Source organism: Ambystoma mexicanum, chromosome 6p (genome assembly GCF_040938575.1).
Source record: "Ambystoma mexicanum isolate Mex_15411 chromosome 6p, UKY_AmexF1_1, whole genome shotgun sequence".
NCBI classification, from domain to species: domain Eukaryota; kingdom Metazoa; phylum Chordata; class Amphibia; order Caudata; family Ambystomatidae; genus Ambystoma; species Ambystoma mexicanum.
In genome coordinates, this window is record NC_090935.1 from 1,210,129,521 (window position 1) to 1,210,150,441 (window position 20,921).

Here is a 20,921-nt window from a genome sequence, read left to right on the forward strand (position 1 = left end):
CAGGAGTACTCCTTTTGTAGATTTTGTGAGGACAAAGAAGAATTAGAAACTCTAAAGCACAGAGAGTGCAACACACTTTGCACTTTAAAGCGCTAGCTCAGAATGGCGTCTTAACAGAAGGTGATGCCCTGTGGCTAAGGTGCTTGAGTGTTTTCCAACGTCTGTGGGTATTGCTGTCACCGGTTTTCTGAGAAGTTTAAAATTAGGCGACCAAGTCACAAGCGTTAAAGCCCATTGACAATAATGTAATTTTTATTAACTTTGGTTTTTTACTCATTTTAAATCATAATGATTTTAGAAACGTATACTATTAATTAGAAATCTCGTATGAATAATTACTGAATTGTCTATTTGTTATTTGTTTTTACAATTATTGCAAATGTCTGAATATTTAATTAGATGTTTTCCTTAATGTAAAAGCTTATTTTTTTTTTATATATATGGTTTTTCTCTTTATAAAAATTCCTTTAACCATACACAATAAAAAAATATATATATATTTTAAAAACATATGCTCGTTGGCATGCTAAGAGACATGCCAAACCTCACACTGGGATTCTCAGGTGCTGTGCTCAGTAGCCTGCTGGGAATTCTGGACGTCAAAGTCTGGACCCATCTTGGGCAGGGCAAGGAGTTCTTTGTCAGGCAGGCTGGGCAGAGTCCAGAATTCCTTCTCATTCCTCCTTGATGTATACCCTGCTGACTCCCATGAGCCCCAAAACCATCCACAAATATGCCAGAATGACATTCCTCTGTCCCCAACGGCCACAACTAACCTGTGTTTGATGAGATACCAGGACTCAATATCAGAGTAATGCTGAAACCCTGCAGAGGGTTCTTCACAATGAAACAACGAGCTGAAAAGATAGAAGGTGGAGTGCAAAGTCCTCCTCGAAAGTGCAGCACATTGGCCAAATGTTGGTGTGGCGGCTGTAGGAAGGTGACGAGCAGCATGTTGGCAGAGACCGTAATGGTTGTGTATGTTGTTTATCTCTGGAACACTAGCATGTCCTCTGCCAGCCCCTTCCCTGCAGGTGTGCCTCAACAATATGCCCTCATGTCTCTACTCTATACTCTTCACACCTCTTCCTTTGACAAGCTCATCTTCTTTGGCTTCTCCGACCATTAATTTACCAACACTCACATGTTCTTCTCCTTCCCCTTCTTCTCACTTTAACTATCACCTCTCACTTCCAGCTGTCTTTCAGCCCTATGGCAATAGGTGAGAATTTAATGCTGTCATGTGGCCATGTGAGATTCGCAAAGAGTACGGACACTCAAATGAAGGTGACCAGCCTAGTTTTTATTCCATAACCATTTTGAATGAAAAGAACAGTCCTCCACTACAGTTCATACAGTTTTTGCCTAACTCCCCAGCACTCAGTCTCTTGGTCACATGACTCTTAACCAAGTTCTCCCCACTTCATTCAGTGCTGTATAACGGTAATCACCGCCAGCTCCCATAGTTGTCACTCTGTCTCACCAACCACATTGTGTGCACGTAACTGTAACTTGATAATGTTGGGCACGGAGAGCCATTCTGGCCTGTTGGTCTCAGATTTCATAGGCAGAGCCATGAGGGTCTTTCTACCTCCCCTTTGCTTGGGTTCTGATCTCTTCCCTCAGGCCTACACCCATGAGTAAGCACTGATCCTGGCCCCCTCAATGCTTCTCGATGAGCTTGTTACAACTCGTCAGATCGGGGCTTCACACCCATCCCTTGCAATGTGTGCCTTTCCTCTCATACCTTCCTGGGCCAAGAAGGGCTGGCCTCATTATCCTTCTCATCCTACTCCTCCTCCTGAAGTTCTCCTATCTTCATCTCTGGTTTCTTCTGACTTCCTCCTCCCATTGTACTCCACCTTCTACTCTCCAGCCTTCTATGTTCTATTCCTTCCATCTTCTGATGTTCTTCTCCTTCCACTCTCTGATCTTCTCCTCTTGCACTATAGTCTTGCCCTTGCACACTCTGATGTTCTCTTCCTCCCATCTCCTGACTCCAATCTCCTCCACTTCCTTGCCTCTCCCTCCCCCCACTTCACGTATCCTCGAAGCTCTCTCACTTTGCACCAGGTTCATTCCAAACTCTGCTTCTCGTCTACTCCAAAAGCCCACATAAACTCCTTTCCTGTACCCCTTTTCACTGATTTGCTCTGCCTCCATATAGGCTTTATGAGGAAGGCATTCTACCAATAGTAGACACAGACACAATGCATACACGTTTTGAAAACCTTTATTTACACTTTTGATTGGCTTGGTAGAATTCCTAACTGGCGCTAACTCTAAAATAGGACCTCAACCATTAAACAATAACAAATACGTCCAAGTCAATCTGGTCAAAATTAAAAGGCCTGTACTAAGAAAACCTTAACTTGCCCTCCTTCTTAGAATAACAAATGAGTTAAGGGAATACCAAATAAAAATAGTGTTTCAAAGGAAATGTCAGAATGGCTTCAGCACCAACTCCCTTCCCCATTTTCAACCCCATGGGGTCTAGAGAGTCTCTCAAACAACAAAGGATGGGTGGATGACACAGTTATGTCAGTCTTGCACACTTTGGCTTACTGGTACAAGTCAACAGTTCAATCTTAGGCTCTCAACCTCTGGTAGTTCAATCGCTTCTTTCGGCTTTGCCCGCCTTGTCATCAATGCTCAGTTCACATATTCTTAATTTCTAACAGTTCTGCACAGGCTTCCCTCTGCCGGGCTCGAGCCTGTCTTGTTTCACTTTATCACACTATTTCTCACAGTTCTGCACAGGCTTCCCTCTGCCGGGCTCGAGCCTGTCTCTCCTTTGTGGGAGTTCCTTTCCCCATGTTTTATCTCATATATCTTTCGAGACTGCAAGGAATTTACATAGTCAATACATGGGACCTTTCAATAACCTAAATATGGAATTTACACAGACCTCTGAATGATTACTTCAACCTCCCTTTTAACAGTTCACAATTTTCTCTTGCATCAGCAATGCCTCTTGGTACTTGTAGTTCTTATTCTCTTTCACTTGCCTTTTTGGACTTTTTCAACAGTTCTTATATTTTACATTTGCCCACTTGGCATATTTCACAATTCACAAATGTCACTTTCCTCTTATTCAACTTTCTTTCCTTATTGCGGCTTCCTTTGATCTCTGCTTGCAATATCTTTCAAAATCCCAAAACATTTCACAGAGACTTTTAAATGTGTGACTTCATCTCCCAGGACCACTCTGCTACTTTGTATCCTTGTCTTTCAACAATTGTTCTCTTCATTCGTGTTTTATCGGCACATGCACAACCATCAACTTTCAAATTGCAGTCACTTTCCCTTTAACATCAACCAGACTTTTGTTTCCCTCTATAACTCACTGGCTATGTTTATTGGATTTCTTACATCTCTTTCCTGCAGCTCAAGGCCGTTACCAACACCTCTTCTGCTCCTCCCCAACTCTGCCGTTCACCCGGGAGGTTTGCGTGCCTCTTTCTGGCAACTTGAAGGTTTCTTTCCTCAATTGGCTTTGCTTTTCAAAGGTATTATACAAAAAGACCGTATCTAAACGGTCACATTAACACATAGTTCTAAAAATGCTACCACCAAAGGTTTGAACACCAAAAGGTCAAACCTTTGGTGGTAGCATTGCAGGTAAGTAAGCACACACGTGGAAGAAAAGAAAACGGGGGCTTTGGGGCTGTTCCTGTAACACCCCACTCACTATACTGTGTGGTATAGTGAGTGGGGTGTTGTGGGGGACACCCCAGTAGAACACCCGCAAAAATAAAACGGGGGCTGCGGGGGTTTCCCCCGCAATCCCCGCTCACTATACTTTACAGTATAGTGTCCCCCGCAACACTCCGCTGTAAAGTATATACTGTAAAGTATAGTGAGCGGGAGTTGCGGGGAAACCCCCCCGCAGCCCCTGTAAAAGAAAAAAAAGGAAAGGCCCCTGCGGCACCGGTTCCCGATCACAGAAGTGAAAGATAACCAGCGCCGCAGGGACTCAGCGTGAAGAAAAAGGTAAGTGGGGTTTGTTTATGTTGGGGGTGTGGGAGGGGGGGTGTGTTGAGGGTATGGGGGGTGTGTCATGGGTGTGTTGTGGGTGTTGGGGGGGGTGTGGGTATGTACGTGTGTTCGCATGAGAAAGGTGGAAACATTTGGTGGTTTGCACCTTTCTCATGTGAACTTTCCGGCCACGGCAAAATCAGCCACAGTCGGATCACGTAGATCCCTTTTCGTACACTCACGGCCTCCCGAAAGCATGGAATTCTTGACTGGCTTTCTCTTGATCCTCTCAACTGTCGATCAGCCCATTGGCGTTCCAACCTTGGAAGAGCTGTTCCTTCTTGTACCGAGCCCCGCTTAAAGTGTGGCTGTGCACACCACCTTCTATCTTCACAGGGAGTGCTAAAAAGCGGCAGATGTACATTGTTAGAGTTACATGCCTAACTCTGCCTGGCCTGATTACAGTGACAGGGCCAGTGCACGTCAGGGGAGGTAATCCTTCTAACCTCATTCCTCATCTTCCTTGGTGCAGTACATTTGTCAAGGTAAAGTGGAGAGGAATTATGGGATTTGTAGTTTCCCATAAAATAAGTAGGGAAAGGGGTTAGATGGGTTCTGGAAATGGGGGGATATCATGTCCCATCATTGGGTGCTTCTCCCCCACTCCCCAAGGACCCCCTACCCAGGTGATCATCCCTCGCTTGTCCACACCCAGGGTTGGGATCTAAAAGCGATGGCCTTTCCCAGGCCATCTGAGTACGGGATCCGCAGGGACTAGGTTGTGAAACATCTTCTGGTTTTTCACAGCTTGGACCCATGAGTTTCAGGCATACAATATTATTTGTTTGGTTTATTTAAAATATATGCTGCAGTTCCATTGTTTCGAAAGTCAGTGAGTCTGACATGCTTGCAGGCTGAACCATGGCTTTAAAAAGCCTGACCGCTGGTTTGGAATTGATTTTCTCACTACCGCACGCATGCGCAGGAAGACTCTGCCTTGGAGCTGCATCCACATTGTGTTGCTTCAGAGGGGTAAACCTTTGCGCCACATGATGCTCTGTAGTGAACACTAGCTGTTGCTGGTTTTCTTCTCCCTGAATGTCCTATGCTGGTTGCAAGCATGAGGAATTGTTTGTTATCTGACTGTAGAATGTTGTTGTCTCAGGGCCCATTTCAGAGGGAAAAGGGATCTCTGATTCCCAGTTTTCAAAGGGTTAGAACCTTTGGAGAAGGTCAGTGACAGAACCCTGCCTGCAGGAGGGGACTAAGCGAGGGTGAGTAGGGAATCCCACCCTACACCACCCCCATGCCCATCATCTACTCACTCAGGGAGGTAGCCAGCTCTCTGATCCATCCAGATAGTAGTCCCTAGAACAAGGCAACAGACTTTGTCATAATGAGGTCATCTACCTCAAATCTTCTACTGACTCGCCTGTCCTCCCTTCACCCATATCCTTTGCCTTGATCTAGGTGGAGAGCTTGAAAGTTAAGTAATCGCCTTAGACTTTGGGCCAACCTGCTCTTTACAAGTTTGAATCCTATGGCAGGGTCAACTCAACTCCTCACTCTCCCTAGGCTAATACACTGAGCACCAATAAATGGAGCGATTCCAGCACTTAGAAGGTGGAAGAATCTGGCATAAAGTGCTTTATAAGAATACATATTTGTATTATTATTATCTGCTTACACACCACTTCCCAAACTCCACTTCTGTGCTGCAATTATCTCCTTGTTTTAAAGTGGTGACCTGAGTAACTCCCAAATGCGTGCATGAGAGACTAAAGCCCTCATTACAACTTTGCTGGTATCCTGGCGGTAAGTCCGCCAGGATAACGGCAAATGGTAATGCCGTTTCCGAGCACTCGTCCAATGGAATGTCCACCAGATTCCAAGTGCTGGGTGATGGTGCAACTCCCCATTCATGGAGTCCCAGAGTACTAGCTTAAGGACTTCCGGAGAACCGTTACCACAGCTGCTGTTCGAACATTGCGACCTGCAATAATGAGAAAGGGAAAAACAATTTTAGAACACGCGCTTCCAAAACATCAAATTCCATCAGTCTTACCTGAATCCCATTGCGCTACGCCACGCTTCCATCCGGAGCACCACAGCAACATCTGCAAAGGAAAAGAGACATATTCAGGTTCGCTTTCAATATTAAACAACCGCACAGCGCTGTACTTACCTTAACGGATTCCGGGGGCCTGCTTTTCATCGCGCTCTCATCCACTCGCAGCACCACAACGGCTTGTGAGGAGAAGAAGAAGAAAACACAGATCAGCTTTAAAAGACAATAAAGGCACTGCGCTTCGTGCTTTCTCTTACCTAGAAACGTGCCTCTCCATCCAGCACGCCAGCATCAAGACCTTCGCACCCGAAAAGAAGGAGATAAAGACATTAACAAATTCCCACCATAAACAGAACAAAGACTGACAATTAACAAACCTACCTGCCTACCAGCAGATTCGGGGTCACAGCAGGCCTGGGCCCAAGGAAGGCATACTGCACCAGTGAAGCAACTCGGGCAGCTCGCCAACAAACGTCAAGCGCCCCTGCACAAGAAACGCAGGACGGATAGCTCACCCTACAAATAACTAAAGATTCATTATTCAGCACTGGGCAACTATGCATCCAGGATTCCAGATCTCAGAGCCTTCCAGACACCCCCGGGGATATCAAGTGAGCGTAACAGTATGTCCATACAGGATTTGCAGTGGGGGATGGTCATTCGTCAATTGCATCTCCAAATTTACGTGCGCTGTGGATCCCCTGTACACCCATTCATTCGCTATCAGCAGCTGCAATGCCCAATAATATTTCTGCATGTCTGGTAGTCTCAGCCCCCCTTCCCAGGCCAGTCGAATCAGAGTCCTTGTCCCCAGACCAGTTCTCTCTGTAAATTCTCAATCCGCTGGAAGATGCCTCCCGGGATTCTTATTGGGGTATTTTGGAGCACATAAAGCAGTTTCGGTAGAGCTATCATTTTTCAAAGGTTCCCTCTGCCAATAAGCAATATGGGTAGACTGCCCAGTGTTTAGTATCTTCCTACAGTTTGGAAAGCATCATCTCCAGATTCCCTTTCAGAAAGTCAGCCTCATCCATTCCTACTTTGATGCCCAGGTACCGGAAGGAAGCTGTAACTTCTTTCAATTGGCAGTCCTCAGGGATTGCCACTGCCACCCCCACTCTCCAACCTGGGAATAATTCCAATTTCCCCAAATTAATCTTTAGTCCACTGTGTTCCCCAAGGTGTTGAGTCAGCTCCATCGCCCTGGGGCCAGAGTTCTTCCGGTCTCCGAGGTAGATTAAGACATCATCTACATACAAGGATATGCGCTCTTCTCTCCCTGACAGGCCATCTAAAGCCCATTAGCCTCTGATTCTCTCTGCCAGTGAACTTATTGCTAACAGGAACAACAGTGGTGAGAGTGGGTACGCTTGGCGCGTGCCCCTCTGTAGCGAAAAATCACCAGACACATGTTATGTTATGTTAGTGGTACTTATATAGCGCACCGTCACCAACGGAATTGGTCCCCAGGCGCTCTGGAGGATCTGTAAATGAGAAGGTGGGATGGGTTAGTAAGGTGAAGAGGGCGTAGGATAGTGAGAGGAGTGGTGCACTGTTGGCAGCTTCAACTCGGTAGACACCGGGTGCTGAGCTTTGGGGCGTGTATTGGATCGGTGTCAGTCCGCGTGTGCTGTTGGTGCGGTTTATGTGTTGTTGCAGTGTGGTGAAGTGCGTGCAGCTGGTTGTGCAAGAGATGGTTGTGTGAGTTTTTAAGAATGCAGAGATTTATAGTTTATATTGGTTAGTGGGTTATGTGACATTTAACATGCAAGCATTCACAGTTCTGTCTAAGTGTAGCACTTGCTGACCTACACAATTCATTCTGAGTGTGGCACTCACCGACCCTCACAATACCATCCAGATACCACACAGTCCTATGTTCATAATTCTATCCAAGTGCGGGACATGCCAACATTCTCAATTCCTTTTAAGTGTAGTGTTTGGCAATCTTCATAATTCCGTCTAGGTGTGGCACTCGCCAACACTCACAATCCCGTCCAGATACGGCGCAGGCTAATGATCTCAACTCTAAGCGTGGCACATGCCAACATTCATAATCCTGTCCGGATGTGGGACAGGCCAATGTTCTCAATTCTAAGTGTGGCACATGCTAACATTTACAATTCCGTCCAGATACGGCGCAGGCTAATGTTCTCAATTCTAAGTGTGGCACATGCTAACATTCACAATCCTGTCTAGATATGGCGCAGGCTAATCTTCTCAATTCTAAGTGTGGCACATGCTAACATTCAAGTTTCATCTAGGTGTGGCATATGCTAACATTTACAATTCTGTCTAGATGCGACGCAGGCTAGTGTTCTCAATTCTAAGTGTGGCACATACTAACATCACAATCCCGCCTAGAAACAGCGCACGCTAATGTTCTCAGTTCTAAGTGTGGCACATGCTAACATTCAAGTTTCATCTAGGTGTGGCATATGCTAACATATACCTATTTACCAGGACTTTAGCCATGGGTTTAGGATATAGTAGCTTGACCCATGCAGTATATATCGTGACCTAGCCCCATTTTACCCATGGCCGCCCAAAGGAAGTCCCATCTACCCGAATCAAATGCCTTTTTTGAGTCGAGGGCTATAATGGCATGAGGGCCGTGTAAAAGCGAGCGCTTCCCCAATGCGTTGTGCACTCTCCGAAAGTTAATTCTTCTCATGGAAAAAGGACATTCTGATTTCCCAAGATACTCTGAGTGATGCCAGGGAGAGATCCAGAGAGACTTTTACTTTTGACCCACAAACATTTGAGCATTCTAGGAGACTGGCTTTCTGACCACTTGTCTGGGTATCGTGTTTTACCACTTTTGTAAAAATGATCCTAAATTAAAAAATTGTGGGGCTCATTTTCGAATTCCCTGTAAATTACACAGGGGTGCATTAGGTTAGCACCTTGACGTACACCAGTAATTTTCAACATTTCCATGGTGGAGTGCAAAATTACAATCTAAAAGGGTGGCATGCATGCTTGTACACCTCCCTTTTGCACTGAGCTGTGCAAAATGAGTAAATGCTGCCTGCCATGTACGCATGGCAGACACCATTTACAATGGATTCCTATGGAGTCCGTCTGCTTTTTGCTGGTGTTAAAAGTAGACCGATTCGATAGGGATCCAAATCATTTTCACCAGCATGAAAATGCATATTGCCGCAAATGGTGGAGTATTTGCATGGCCGAGAGGAAGGACGAGGCGGAATCGTAACTTACGATCCGCCCCTCCTCTCAACCATGCAAAGAGTTGAAAATTAGCCGCACAGTTAATTGAATGCATGAAGAAGCCTTTCGCAGGGCTTCTACGGATTTAAAACTTGGTTTGCGACCTTTGTGGTGACCACTTGACCACATAACAGCCTCCACACATTATCTATTAGAATGCAGTGGTCCACATTTTGTGTACCATTTTGTAGACTGCCTCCAGACTGTTTAGACTGATCATTCACTTGCACGGTGTATGTTGGTTTTGAGAAATGTTTTCGATTGTCTTCCCTAGTTGTCTATCACTGCAGAGATGGTCCCATGTAAATTTGTAGTATTACTGCCTTTCTTTGCAGCATCCATGGCTCCTGAAAGGAAGAGTGACATAGCGGATGGCGCTATGCGAGCAATGATTGCTGGGACTGTCACCTGTTTTATGACTGCTTGTATTGCAGGTACTGTGCGTTCCTTTAGTATTCATTCTTTAGGTGAATCTACAGTGTGTGTAATAAGCATTCCAAAGCACGGACATATTGGCTAGTGTTCTCGCAAACTTTGCATCAATCCTGGAGCTCCTCAATGGGGAAGGCTAGTGGGGGGCACTCACTCTCGTTTGCCCAAAACCAGCACTGATCATTTTTAATTTGGTTTGTGGCAGTGCAAAGTGAGCAGCTCTGACGTTATGCTATTGCACACCTGAGGCCCAATGTTAAAATGAAAGGGTTTTTATCGAATTACAGTTTGTAATCTAATCTATATATGCATAAAGGCTGTTGTGTTCATACTGCATCGTCTATTCTTCGAGTCGATTTGATCTTCTTGTCCCATTTTCCTCATCCCAATGCAAATGAGAGGTGTGAGCCCCAGGACGGACCACTGCAGCTCAACCACCCCCCATCGCCCACACGGATGTAAGGGTATGGTCCTCGTCGCCACATTCTTATTGTTCACCTGTCTTTTTCAGGCCCCTATGGAACACAACCCCAAGATACCAGCTGTTTCATCTGGGAGTGAAAACAGGTTAGGCCAACATCACAATTCAGGAGTTTGTATCCCCAATTCTAATCTCCAGTTAATGTTTAATTTTACTAGAGGGTAGGCTAGTCTTACCTAGTCTTGTCGTGGTACCCACCGGAGTCACCTGCTAACAACAACCTAACCAGGATTCGGATGGTGCGTACTTTGCTGTCTCTGGCTAGGGTAGACCGGCGCGACAGACGAGGAATGCTATTCAGCCTGTGGGGATGCGGAAGCTCAGAGGTCCAGCTAGGCCAAAGCTGATTGGTCAGTCCAGAGTGGGGTACATTATTGACAACCTCAGAAATCCTATGTTTTGGCACAGGATGCAAACATATGTGCCCAGCTTGAAGGGGTAGGGAAGCAACTAGTACAGGCTTTATTTATATTGTGATACGTTGTTTATGTTTATTCTTCTGGTTCTTGGGATCAACCCACCCACAGTACTATAGATGTAGCCATGATAGAGGAAATCCCCCAGAGCAAATCCCTTTGTACTGTATTGCTTGACTTAAGTGAGCATTGGTCCCATCTCACATTAATATTTTTGTAAATACTGCCAAAAGAGAATGGTATTTTCAGATCACTGGCAGTATTGAAGAAGATCAATACATTGATATTGGTACATACAGCATGACTGCCAATGGTTTGTGTTAGCAAATCTCGTCTCTCGTTGCATGGATGATGGTATTTTCTTGGCAAGTAAATCAACAAAAAACAAAGATGCCCAAAGGACGCAGATTGTGGAATTCATGAGTTGCTGTGTTCTTCAAAGAACCCAGATTGTGGAATTCATTCCTACGCTGAACTCACTTTTCCATCCACCGAAGAAGCCTTCACTAACTTTAACACTGCTCTTTATGCTTTCTTCTCCTCTCACTACACTCTTATTACACTCACTCCAAAATCCCCCCCTCCACAGCCCTGGATTACACCTCCCATCTGCACCCTGAAAACAACAAGGAGGAAAAAGATTTGCACTTGGTAAAGCTCAACAAACCCCTCTGGTCTCCAACTCTATCTCACTGCTCTTCAAAACGACCCTACTGTTGGCCCTTCCAAACGTGACTTCCAGCTCTCTCTCATTTTGTCTCAATCCTCCCAATCTAGACACCTCCAAAAATCTCTCAAATCAATTCTCTCAGCTCCTAAACCCACCTCCATTCCCCCAACTTTTTCTGCAAATTAAATTGCTCCCTACTTTGCTTCTGAAGGTTCTACCATTCACAATACCCTTGCTACTTACCTTATATACCCTCTTCCTGCTCACTGTTCTACACCACTCCTATCCCCCTCTCCCAACATTATGTCTTCCTTCGCCCCCACCAACCCTGATGAGATTCTTGCCCTACTCCTCAAGGCTAGCCTTTCCCGTGCCCCCAATGACCACCTGTCCCCACACTTTGTGAAGCACATGGTTTCCAGTGTTGCTCCACATCTTGCTTCCCTCTTCAACTTCTCACTTGACAATGCCACGTTTCCCTCATACAATAAGACAATGGGCCTCAGTACGAGGTTGGAGGTAGCCATGGTGCCATTAGCGCCATGGCTGCCTCCAAAATCATACCAACTCCGGTCTGGTGGATGGAGCAATTACCGGTCCATTCCGAGGTCGGAGCGACAGGTAATTCCCCATTCACCAGAGCCATTCCCCATTCCCATTTGAGTCCCCATAGGGCTCAATGGGAAGGGGGAAGGCGGCAATAACGGTACCGCAAATTGCGGTACCGTTAAATTGCGGTACCGTTATTTACCCCAGTATCCCTTTGCGGGTCCCGTCCTTAACTCCTGGTAAAACCAGGCGTTAGGGAAGGACCCGCAAAAGGAACTCATAGTAGGGCGGTAAGGGATTACCGGCACCGTTGCCCTTACCGGTGCCGGTAATCCTTTACCGCCCACCTCGTAATAAGGCCCAATGACTGTTATCCTACTCCTTAAGAAACCTGGGTGAGATCCTGTCATGCCAACTTTCGCCCTGTCTCTTTTCCACCACAAAAGCCTATGATGAGTAGTATTCAATCGACTCACTGAGTTCCTTGATGCTCACAAACTCTGGGAACCTCCTCAATGTCAGCAACATCATCTCTTCCGCTCGTCATGCGAACCCTTCATCCATTCTTATTCTTCTCAACCTCTCTGCTGCCTTCAATAGTGTTGATCATTCTGACCATCCCTCTACATCATCCCTCCTTGGCATCCCCTTGCTTGGTTTGCTTCATACCTCTACCACAGACACTTTCTGGTGTCCTGGAACAGCCTTACCTCCCCACTCACCACCCTTGCTTTTGGAGTTCCCCAAGGGTCTGTCCTTGGTCCACTTCTATACTTTAGCCCTTGGCACCCTGATCTCCTCTTACTGCATCTCCTATCAACTCTCTGCTGACAACACTCAGAACTTCTCTTTTCATTCCTTACCTGACGACATGCTCTCAAAAATGTCAAACTGTCTCTCCAACATCAATTATTGGATGGTGTCTCACTAGCTCATGCTCAACTCCACTAAGACTGAAGTTCCCTACTTCACAACCAAACAGGCTATATCTCCCCCCTTATTCTCTTTTCACCTGACTACGTTCCTTACTCTGCTTCTGCTCGTAACCTTGGTGTCAACTTCAACACATTATACAACAAAACTTCTTGCTCTTCATCTCTAAATTTGCCACTACAGCCAGACTGAACCGCCTCAATATCAGAAAAACCTGTCATCTTCTTCCTTCCAATACTAATAAACAGCTAATCTCCTCCTTAGATCTGACTACTGTGCCAATCTCCTCTGTGGCTTTCCCAACTATGCTTTTTCACCTCTGGACAAAGTCTGCAACTTTGCGTTCTGCACACTTCTCAACCGTTCTCACTTTTTCTCTACCTCCTCTACCTGTCACCAGATTGGCTGGCTAGCTACGAAACAAAGGGCCAAGAATAAACCTCTTCTCATCTTCAAAACTATCCATGGACTCACCCCACCCTACCGATCTGCTCATCTCACTCCCACCTCTCCTCCTCGCTCGTTACGATATTCCTCGGCTCAAGTCCTTGACACCTATCATTTCCGCTCACTCTCCTCACTCCCCTACTCTGAAACGCTGTTCCTCTCCCTCTACGCATTACTGCAACTCTACCATTATTTAAATGCAACCTCAAAGCCCTCCTTCTTTCTGAACAACCTACGTATAGCACTCTACGCTTCTACATCGCCCTGTTTTCCTCTCTCTCTACCCTTCACGGACAACACAAGAGCACTTTTCTGTCACCTGTCCAATCTTGCTTTAGTACTTCCTCCACAATCCTGTTCCTATGTCATTCTGTCCTGTCTCCATCCCATGTTGATGTTTCCAACGTCCCCTGCAACATATGGTCTTCAAATCATATTCGCTCCCCCATTGTAAAGGACCCATGTCCTCCGCTCTGTTATCAATGTTAAATTTTATACAGGTTATTTGGCCAGAAATGCATTGCTTTCTCTTTGATTTTTATAAATGAAATAAAATGAGATTCACTGGTCTTCAAAAAATCCAAACTGTGGAAATCATGAGTTGGCGTGGTTTTCAACTAACCCAATTTGTGGAATCTACGAGTTGTCACAGTCTTCCTAATTTTTAGCACTGCCCTTAATACTTTTGCAGCTTTGTTGGGGAGACTCATTTGGCGTTTGTAATGATTGGTCAGTTCCCTGTCAGCACAGCTTCACTGGGACTGTACAGGAGGGGAGAAGCATTTGGAATGCAGAATGTACACAAGAAGGCTCACACTGAGTTCCTGACCCACAAAGTGAAACTCAAAGATGAGGCGCTTTGTTTTTGCCAATCTGATTTTTTCCCGGATTTATTTATAGTGCTAAGAACCCACATGCCACCTTTCTACTCCGCCTGCCTGACCACAGGTGACTCATTCCTTGTCAGCGCCATCCCTTTTTTGAGCCACCCCAACAGGCCTGGTCCCCACCCTCGCTGCTGCCAGTTTCTCTGTGGCCATCTGGTCTGCGCTGCCCATGCGTCAGTAAAAGTGGATGTAAGACCGCGAGACACTATTTACAGCCTCCATTTTCTGGCTATGCAAAATGGCATGGATTGGTAAAAACCCCCAGAGGAAAGCAGTCCTGTTTTCCTATCCATGCTAATTAGGTCAGGTGCACCCAATGGAAAGGTGTACAGTGTGGGGGATACATGTATGCATTTCCATGCTCTGGGAGGAGAAGCTGAATTCATTTCTGTAATCTCCTACACATAATTGATTACATACTGATAAAATCATCATGAGCTGTATTTTGGTTTTGATTTGTGTCTGCTTTCGCGAATTTTGGTGGATGTATGTGGAACCCTGAAGGGTTTACGATTTTCTATCTTGACAATATGTGTTTTTTTTCTATTTCTTTTATATTTATTGTAAATAAAAAGATATATATGTTTCCACATTTTGAATTGAGTAATGTCTGTATGGTGATGGTCTCTCTTTGAACTAAGAGGTAACAAGTGATGTATATTTTGGGCCAAGTTTCTCTATTCCAAAGGCCGAAATGTTATAAGTTTAGTTAGTCAATTGTGTACATATTGATTTAGTGCACATGTTGGGAACTCTTCCATGTATGCTGTGAGGAGAGATGTATGGGCTTGACTCCCTACGGATTTCTGCCTCCATTTTACAATTGCATAAATGCGGCCGACTTGATAGGGATGTATAGAATTTATGGCCGCCATGTTCGTACATGTATGCCTGCCATCACCAATCGTTTACTGGCCAGTTCAGAAATGGCACGGTTTTCATGGTGTAATGCACTTTTCTGCAGTCTGTGTGGATTCTGCCCTCCGGCGGATATGTTTTTTTTTTCACGCAAATGTAGAATCTTACTAGGATGTTTGCGTTTTTTCCCTGCATGCATCTCCCTGCATGCATTCCTCAAATGCCTGTGCCATGTCCCCTTGCAGGAACTGCAATGACGCGAACGTCGCAGTTGCTTTCGTCCCTGCCTCATCTCCCTAATTGCATTTGTCCAGCCACATTGCGCTGGAGCTGCAAATGTTGCAACTGATTCTGTTGCTTTTCTTCCCGCCTCCCTCGTCTCCCAAGAGGCATTCGTCCAATCCACACTCGCGGTAGTTGCGAATGTGATGATGTGAGCAGTGCAGTTGCATTCGTCCCCATCTCTCCTTCCTGTTATGCGCTCATCCAATCCCCACACATAGGAGCTGCTAATGCAATGACACGAGGGGTGTGGTTGCTTTCGTCCCTGCCTCCCTCGTCACCCAGCCCGGACCCTGGGGAACACCAGTGTTGGCACCGCCACAGCCTCGAGGGCCGAAACCACTGCCTCTTTCGATGTCATTATGGACCTGGCGATTCTACTCTGTTGAAGACTCTCTGAGGCCGATTCTGAGCTTGTGATAAAAAGTGTTTGGAAATACGACATTCTCCCCTCCAGTTTCCAGCACCATCATTCTGAGGTGGGTGTACATATTGAAGGTGAGATGTTGTGCTTTCCAGCAATTAAAGCTGCTAAAATCACACTTTCAGGGGGGTGGTGGGGGGGGAAACATCTGACATTGTGAGCATTTCTTGATAAACGGACACTTTTCTAGTTTAAGAACGTTTTCTTGAACTTATCGTATGTTTACACCTTTTTGCTGTGGTGCTAAACCAGTGCCACTGGGAGGAGAATGCCCTCCACGTGGCTGCCCTACATTCTTGATGGTTGCTAGGGCTCTTGTCAAGCTATAAATTGGCGGAAACTTTCATGTCCCCGCACCACATTCTTTCTTTATTAGAATATGATGTTTATAAGTAAAGTGTTCCTCCTTAATGGAGGAACACTTTCTTACATGTTCACGCACCTCAGAATCGGCCCCTCTGTGTCTTAATGGCCTTACAAAGCAAATAATGGCCCTCGACTAATTCACAAATGGCTGCGAATATCGGCAAATGGCTGCAGATGTCTGCACAGAGCAATGATTTCTTGTATTCGGTCGTGCTAAACACTGAGTGTATTGGCAATAGGGATGCGGTGCGCAATGGTGTGCGCTAATTCAATCGTGCAGGGAATTTGGTGACGAGCGTGCGAAAAGCCTGTCAAATTCACAGAAATCCACAGTGGCTAAATAAATGCCCAGAAGTTTCAGTTTTCAGTGGAAGTCATACTAAAGCCGGGAATACTGGAATTTCGTTCCATTCGTGGAAAATCCACCCACCCCCACGCAGAATCGACAAATATTCCCATGTATTTCTACTGACCTAACCAGGAAATGATCAAAATCCAGTGTAGCGGAACCGCAGACGTAAATGCGGCCGCGTGGGTGACCCATTTTGTCAGATTTGGAAACTAAATCAAAATGCACCTGTCAGTGGTGTAAGGTGTCACACAACCTTTTTTATTTGTAAGAGTTATTATTTATAGTCTGGCATTTTTCTAATGTTTTTGTAAATAGAATTTTCACGATTGCCAGAATTAAAAGTCGTCATCGTATTCTAATTGCAGTTTTTTTTCCTATTTCTCTATTTCATCCTCAGGGATTTTGACCCCACCAGTTGTTGAAGAGGCATGTTACAGCATGTTGGAAAACATTCACTTTAACATATCTAGCTTACCAGCTAACTCCACCGAAATCATTGGTTGCTGTCAGGATCTCTTTAACAGGTACAGACAATTTTTGAGAGATTGCTTGTGTGTTTGACTCTGAAAGCTCATACAATCCCAGAATATTACCTTATTTATTTTATTTATTTATTTATTGCATTTATTACTCGCCCAAACCCTTGGGTACCACGGCGATGTTACAGACAGCTTGGTTAAAACATTTCTTGGACTTTGCCAATCGGGCGCAGTGCATGTGAATACAAAAATAATCATACACGAAGACATTAAATGCAGGGTTTCAGTACACTGATATTTCCTGAAGCATGGAGGGGGATTTTTTAGTCTTGGTTAAATAGCCACGTTTTCAGGGATTTCTTGAAACCTGAGAATGTTTGCTCATTTTTGATGGGGAGGGGAAGAGTGTTCCAATATGTGGGTGCGAGGTATTGGAAGCTACTGCCTCCTGCCTTGGTTGTCTTGTAGCGGGGGATGGCTAGGAGTAATTGACTGTTAGATCTGAGGGGCCTCTTAGATACTTTTCTGGTGATGGCGTGGTTGAGGTAGATGGGGACACATGAGTGGATGCATTTGAATGTGACACACAGAGCTTTGAATGTGACCCTGGCTTTGATGGGGAGCCAGTGATGGTTTCTTCTAATATTTGAGATATGATCTGACTTCCTTATTCCAAGGGCCGCCCGAAGGGCTTTATTTTGGATGAGCTGTAGTTTGTTTAGATTGGCTTTTGAGGTACCCAGGTAGAGTACGTTGCAGTAGTCGAGCCTGGATAAGATTAAAGCTCTTGCCAGCGTGATACAATTGGTTGGTGTCAAGAATTGGCGACTGAGAGCAATAAGTTTTGCGGTGTAGGATGTAGAGGAAGAGAGGGCATTGATGTGCTTGGTCATAGTGAGGTTGGCATCAAGGTAGACACCTAGTGTTTTCACTTGTTTGAGTACTGATATGTTTGTGCCATCAATGTTGATGGATGAGTAATCAGGATGTAGTGCTTCTATTTTGGATTGGGAGCCCACAATGAGAATCTCAGTCTTCTCATCGTTGAGACAGAGGCTATTTAGTGCCATCCAATTTTGGATTATGGCATATATTTTGTTGATAGTGTCGGTGTCTTGAGTGTAGTCTCCCGATAAAGGGATGAGGATCTGGGTGTCATCTGCAAAGTTGGTGTAGATGACACCCATGTCGTCTAGCGCTGAGAAGAGGAGTTTGGTGTATGCATTGTATAATGTTGGTGAGAGACAGGAACCTTGGGGGACACCAATGGGTACTATGATGGGGTTGGCGGCTTGTTTACCTATGGCGACCCTGGAGGTGCGGTCAGCAAGAAAGGATTTGATCCAGGTAGTAGCTTCGGTGGAGAAGTTGAAGTCTTTCGCTAGTGTGGCGCATAGCTTGATAACTTAATGATGCTAGCATCTTTTCCACATCAAGATGGTTACATTTTAGCACATTTCTACTTCAGAATGTATATGTCCGACTTTTCCAACGTAGGCCATCCCCACTTCCTAGGTCCCATCTAATGGATCCCATCATATGCCTTACTTTGATCTCAGAGCGTGCATTGTGATTGTTTTAGAGAGCGGGTGAGAGCACCAGGAACATATGGCTACCGCACTAAACTTGCCCAAATAAGGGCGTGATGTAGAAGCAGCTAGTTGCAGGAATCCGATAGGCGTGTGCTCATGTACCCCAGGCAAGGAATTAAGGAGTGAGTGCTGGATTGCCACAATATTAGCGCTTACTGCACAGTTCTTAGGTTTGTTTAGGGAGTTCCTATGTTGTGTTCAATCAGGGTTTGCTGAAGAAGGAGTCCACTAGTTATGGATTATGTGCCATTAGGTCTTTATTATCACTGCGGGTGCCGACACGTGTTTCGACCACTCAAGGGTCTTTGTCAAGGCTAGCTGCAATTTTCTTGGACTTTGAATTGGCAGGACATATTGCCCAGAGTAGTTCAGTGTACTGAGTAGTGCTTCTTGGAGGCAGAGTGCCATACTCGTACGTATTATCCGGTCGGTGATCAGTCCAGAATTCAAAGTCCAAGAAAATCACAGCTAGCCTTGACAAAGACTTCTGAGTGGTTGAAACATGTGTCGGCACACACAGTGATAATAAAGACCTAATGGCACATAATCCATAACTAGGGGACTCCTTCTTCAGCAAACTCTGATTCAACACAATATAGGAACTCCCTCAAAACCTACGCACTGTGGAGTAAGCGCCAATACCGTGGGAATCCAACACTCACTCCTTAATACATTGTGACTGTGTTCACGTTTTATTTTTGCTGGAGGATGTTGGGAAGAGTATCTGTTGTGCCCTGAACAGGGTCATATAGCATGCAAACCACCCAACTTAGTATACCTCATCCAATGCGCCCGGAAAGTAAGTAGGTAAACCCTGCCAGGAACTGTGAGACAGAATGCACCCACACAAACATATCATCTCGAACCACAAAACAAAAATGCTGGTAGGATATCACTTCACTAAAGATGGACATACACTAAAGGGCATGTCGGTTTTTATACTAAAGTGCAATCACCCAAATGCAATACACAGAAGAACATGGAAACCCAAGTGTTTGATGATGCTTGACCTAAGGACAGAGGTTCAAATAGAGATATGGGTTTCATATCTCACTGTGGTGAAGTCTAGCTCATCAGGCAGTACAACATGCGACCAGGGTTTGGATGTGTTTGACAGAATTATTTTTTGATAGCAGCAAACTGACCACAATTTATCTGTTTAGACCCAATTTAAACTCACATTCATTTTTTATTTTGTCCCCCGCCTCCAATTTTAAGGAAATGGGGGACACCATGGCATCACCAAAATTGTAAAATATCATAAATAGAGAAGCGGGGGACACTCCCATAACACCCACTCTCCAGGGTTGGCATTTTGCAATATATGAGACCAAATTGCCCCAAAGGCCAAATCACTCATGCAAAATTCAATCAAATTGGTCATTAGGTCAATTGTTTTAGGTCAAATAGGCTAATACTGTGGCCAGTGGCAATGTACCCCTCAATTTCATGTAGGTGTCAGCAATTATTCCCCCTTGCCAAGACATATAGTTCACACATCATTTGCCCATTCTTGAAATAACTGAACAACCATTATGCATAGAAATGTAAAATCCTTAAGGTCAAATATTATTGTGTTAGAATCACTGTGGTCAGCCAGTATTGGGACTTCATAACAAGCAGTCAGGATTTGAAACGGTTCACTTTTGGTGCAGAGTTTTTCAGCAATGCAACCGTAGCTGTAAAACAAATCTACTATAAGACCTGTTTCTTCTGCCTTTTTAAACCCTACACCTGAGACATGTTTATCTTGAACAAAAATGTTCATTTTTGTCAAATTCACTAGGCCTCCATTAAAAAAATACTTTCCCTGTGTGTGGGAAAGCTTAAACGACTGGACTTATTTCATGACGTAAATGCAAGCAATCTCATTGAGCAGTGTACTGTTTTCTAACTGCTTTGACTGATACGATAAGTCATTTATAACACGACTGTACACAAGTGTTTCTAGGTGCAACTGCAAGCTAACGGTTTCATGTTTCAGATGTACAACTCCTCCATACCCACTGCACCCAAGCACGTTTTACTACATTACTCTCTCCACTGACCTGGACTGAAGTCTCCTAGGGCGCTCAACCCACAGCCCTTTGGAATCATACCAATGGTAAAAGGTGCAATACAATTGCCCAATGACATAACATAAGGTGATCAGAGCAGAACACTGCATTTCATGCATGCAATCCTTGGTAAAACCTCAGAACCTGGAGCTCCCATCACTTCTGTTCGTTGACATCCGATGAAGGTCTTTGAGACTTTCGAAAGCTAATGCTTTTTTCCATCACAGCATATAATTCTCTATTAGTTCAATAAAACCTATCAAAAAGTCTAATATTGTATTTTATTTAAATCTGGGCTTACAGGGCAACATAGTTTTTTTGCATCAGTTCTACAGAAATTGTCAGTAAAAGCAAAAATAGATGCACGTTTTGGTGCAGTATTAAGGTGAAGCAATACACAGCTAATTTATTTCCTTTTT

At 44.9% G+C, this 20,921-nt stretch overlaps 1 protein-coding gene across 1 annotated transcript in view; it reads left to right on the forward strand.

Annotated features, from left to right (window-relative positions):
• SLC28A3 (solute carrier family 28 member 3) overlaps positions 1 to 20,921 on the forward strand; it is a 666,148-nt gene that overhangs the window by 640,876 nt on the left and 4,351 nt on the right. The window contains exons 16-17 of the mRNA XM_069625863.1: positions 9,613 to 9,711; positions 16,772 to 16,898. Of these exons, the coding sequence (XP_069481964.1) occupies positions 9,613 to 9,711; positions 16,772 to 16,898 (226 nt within the window). The remainder of the gene's footprint in view (positions 1 to 9,612; positions 9,712 to 16,771; positions 16,899 to 20,921) is intronic.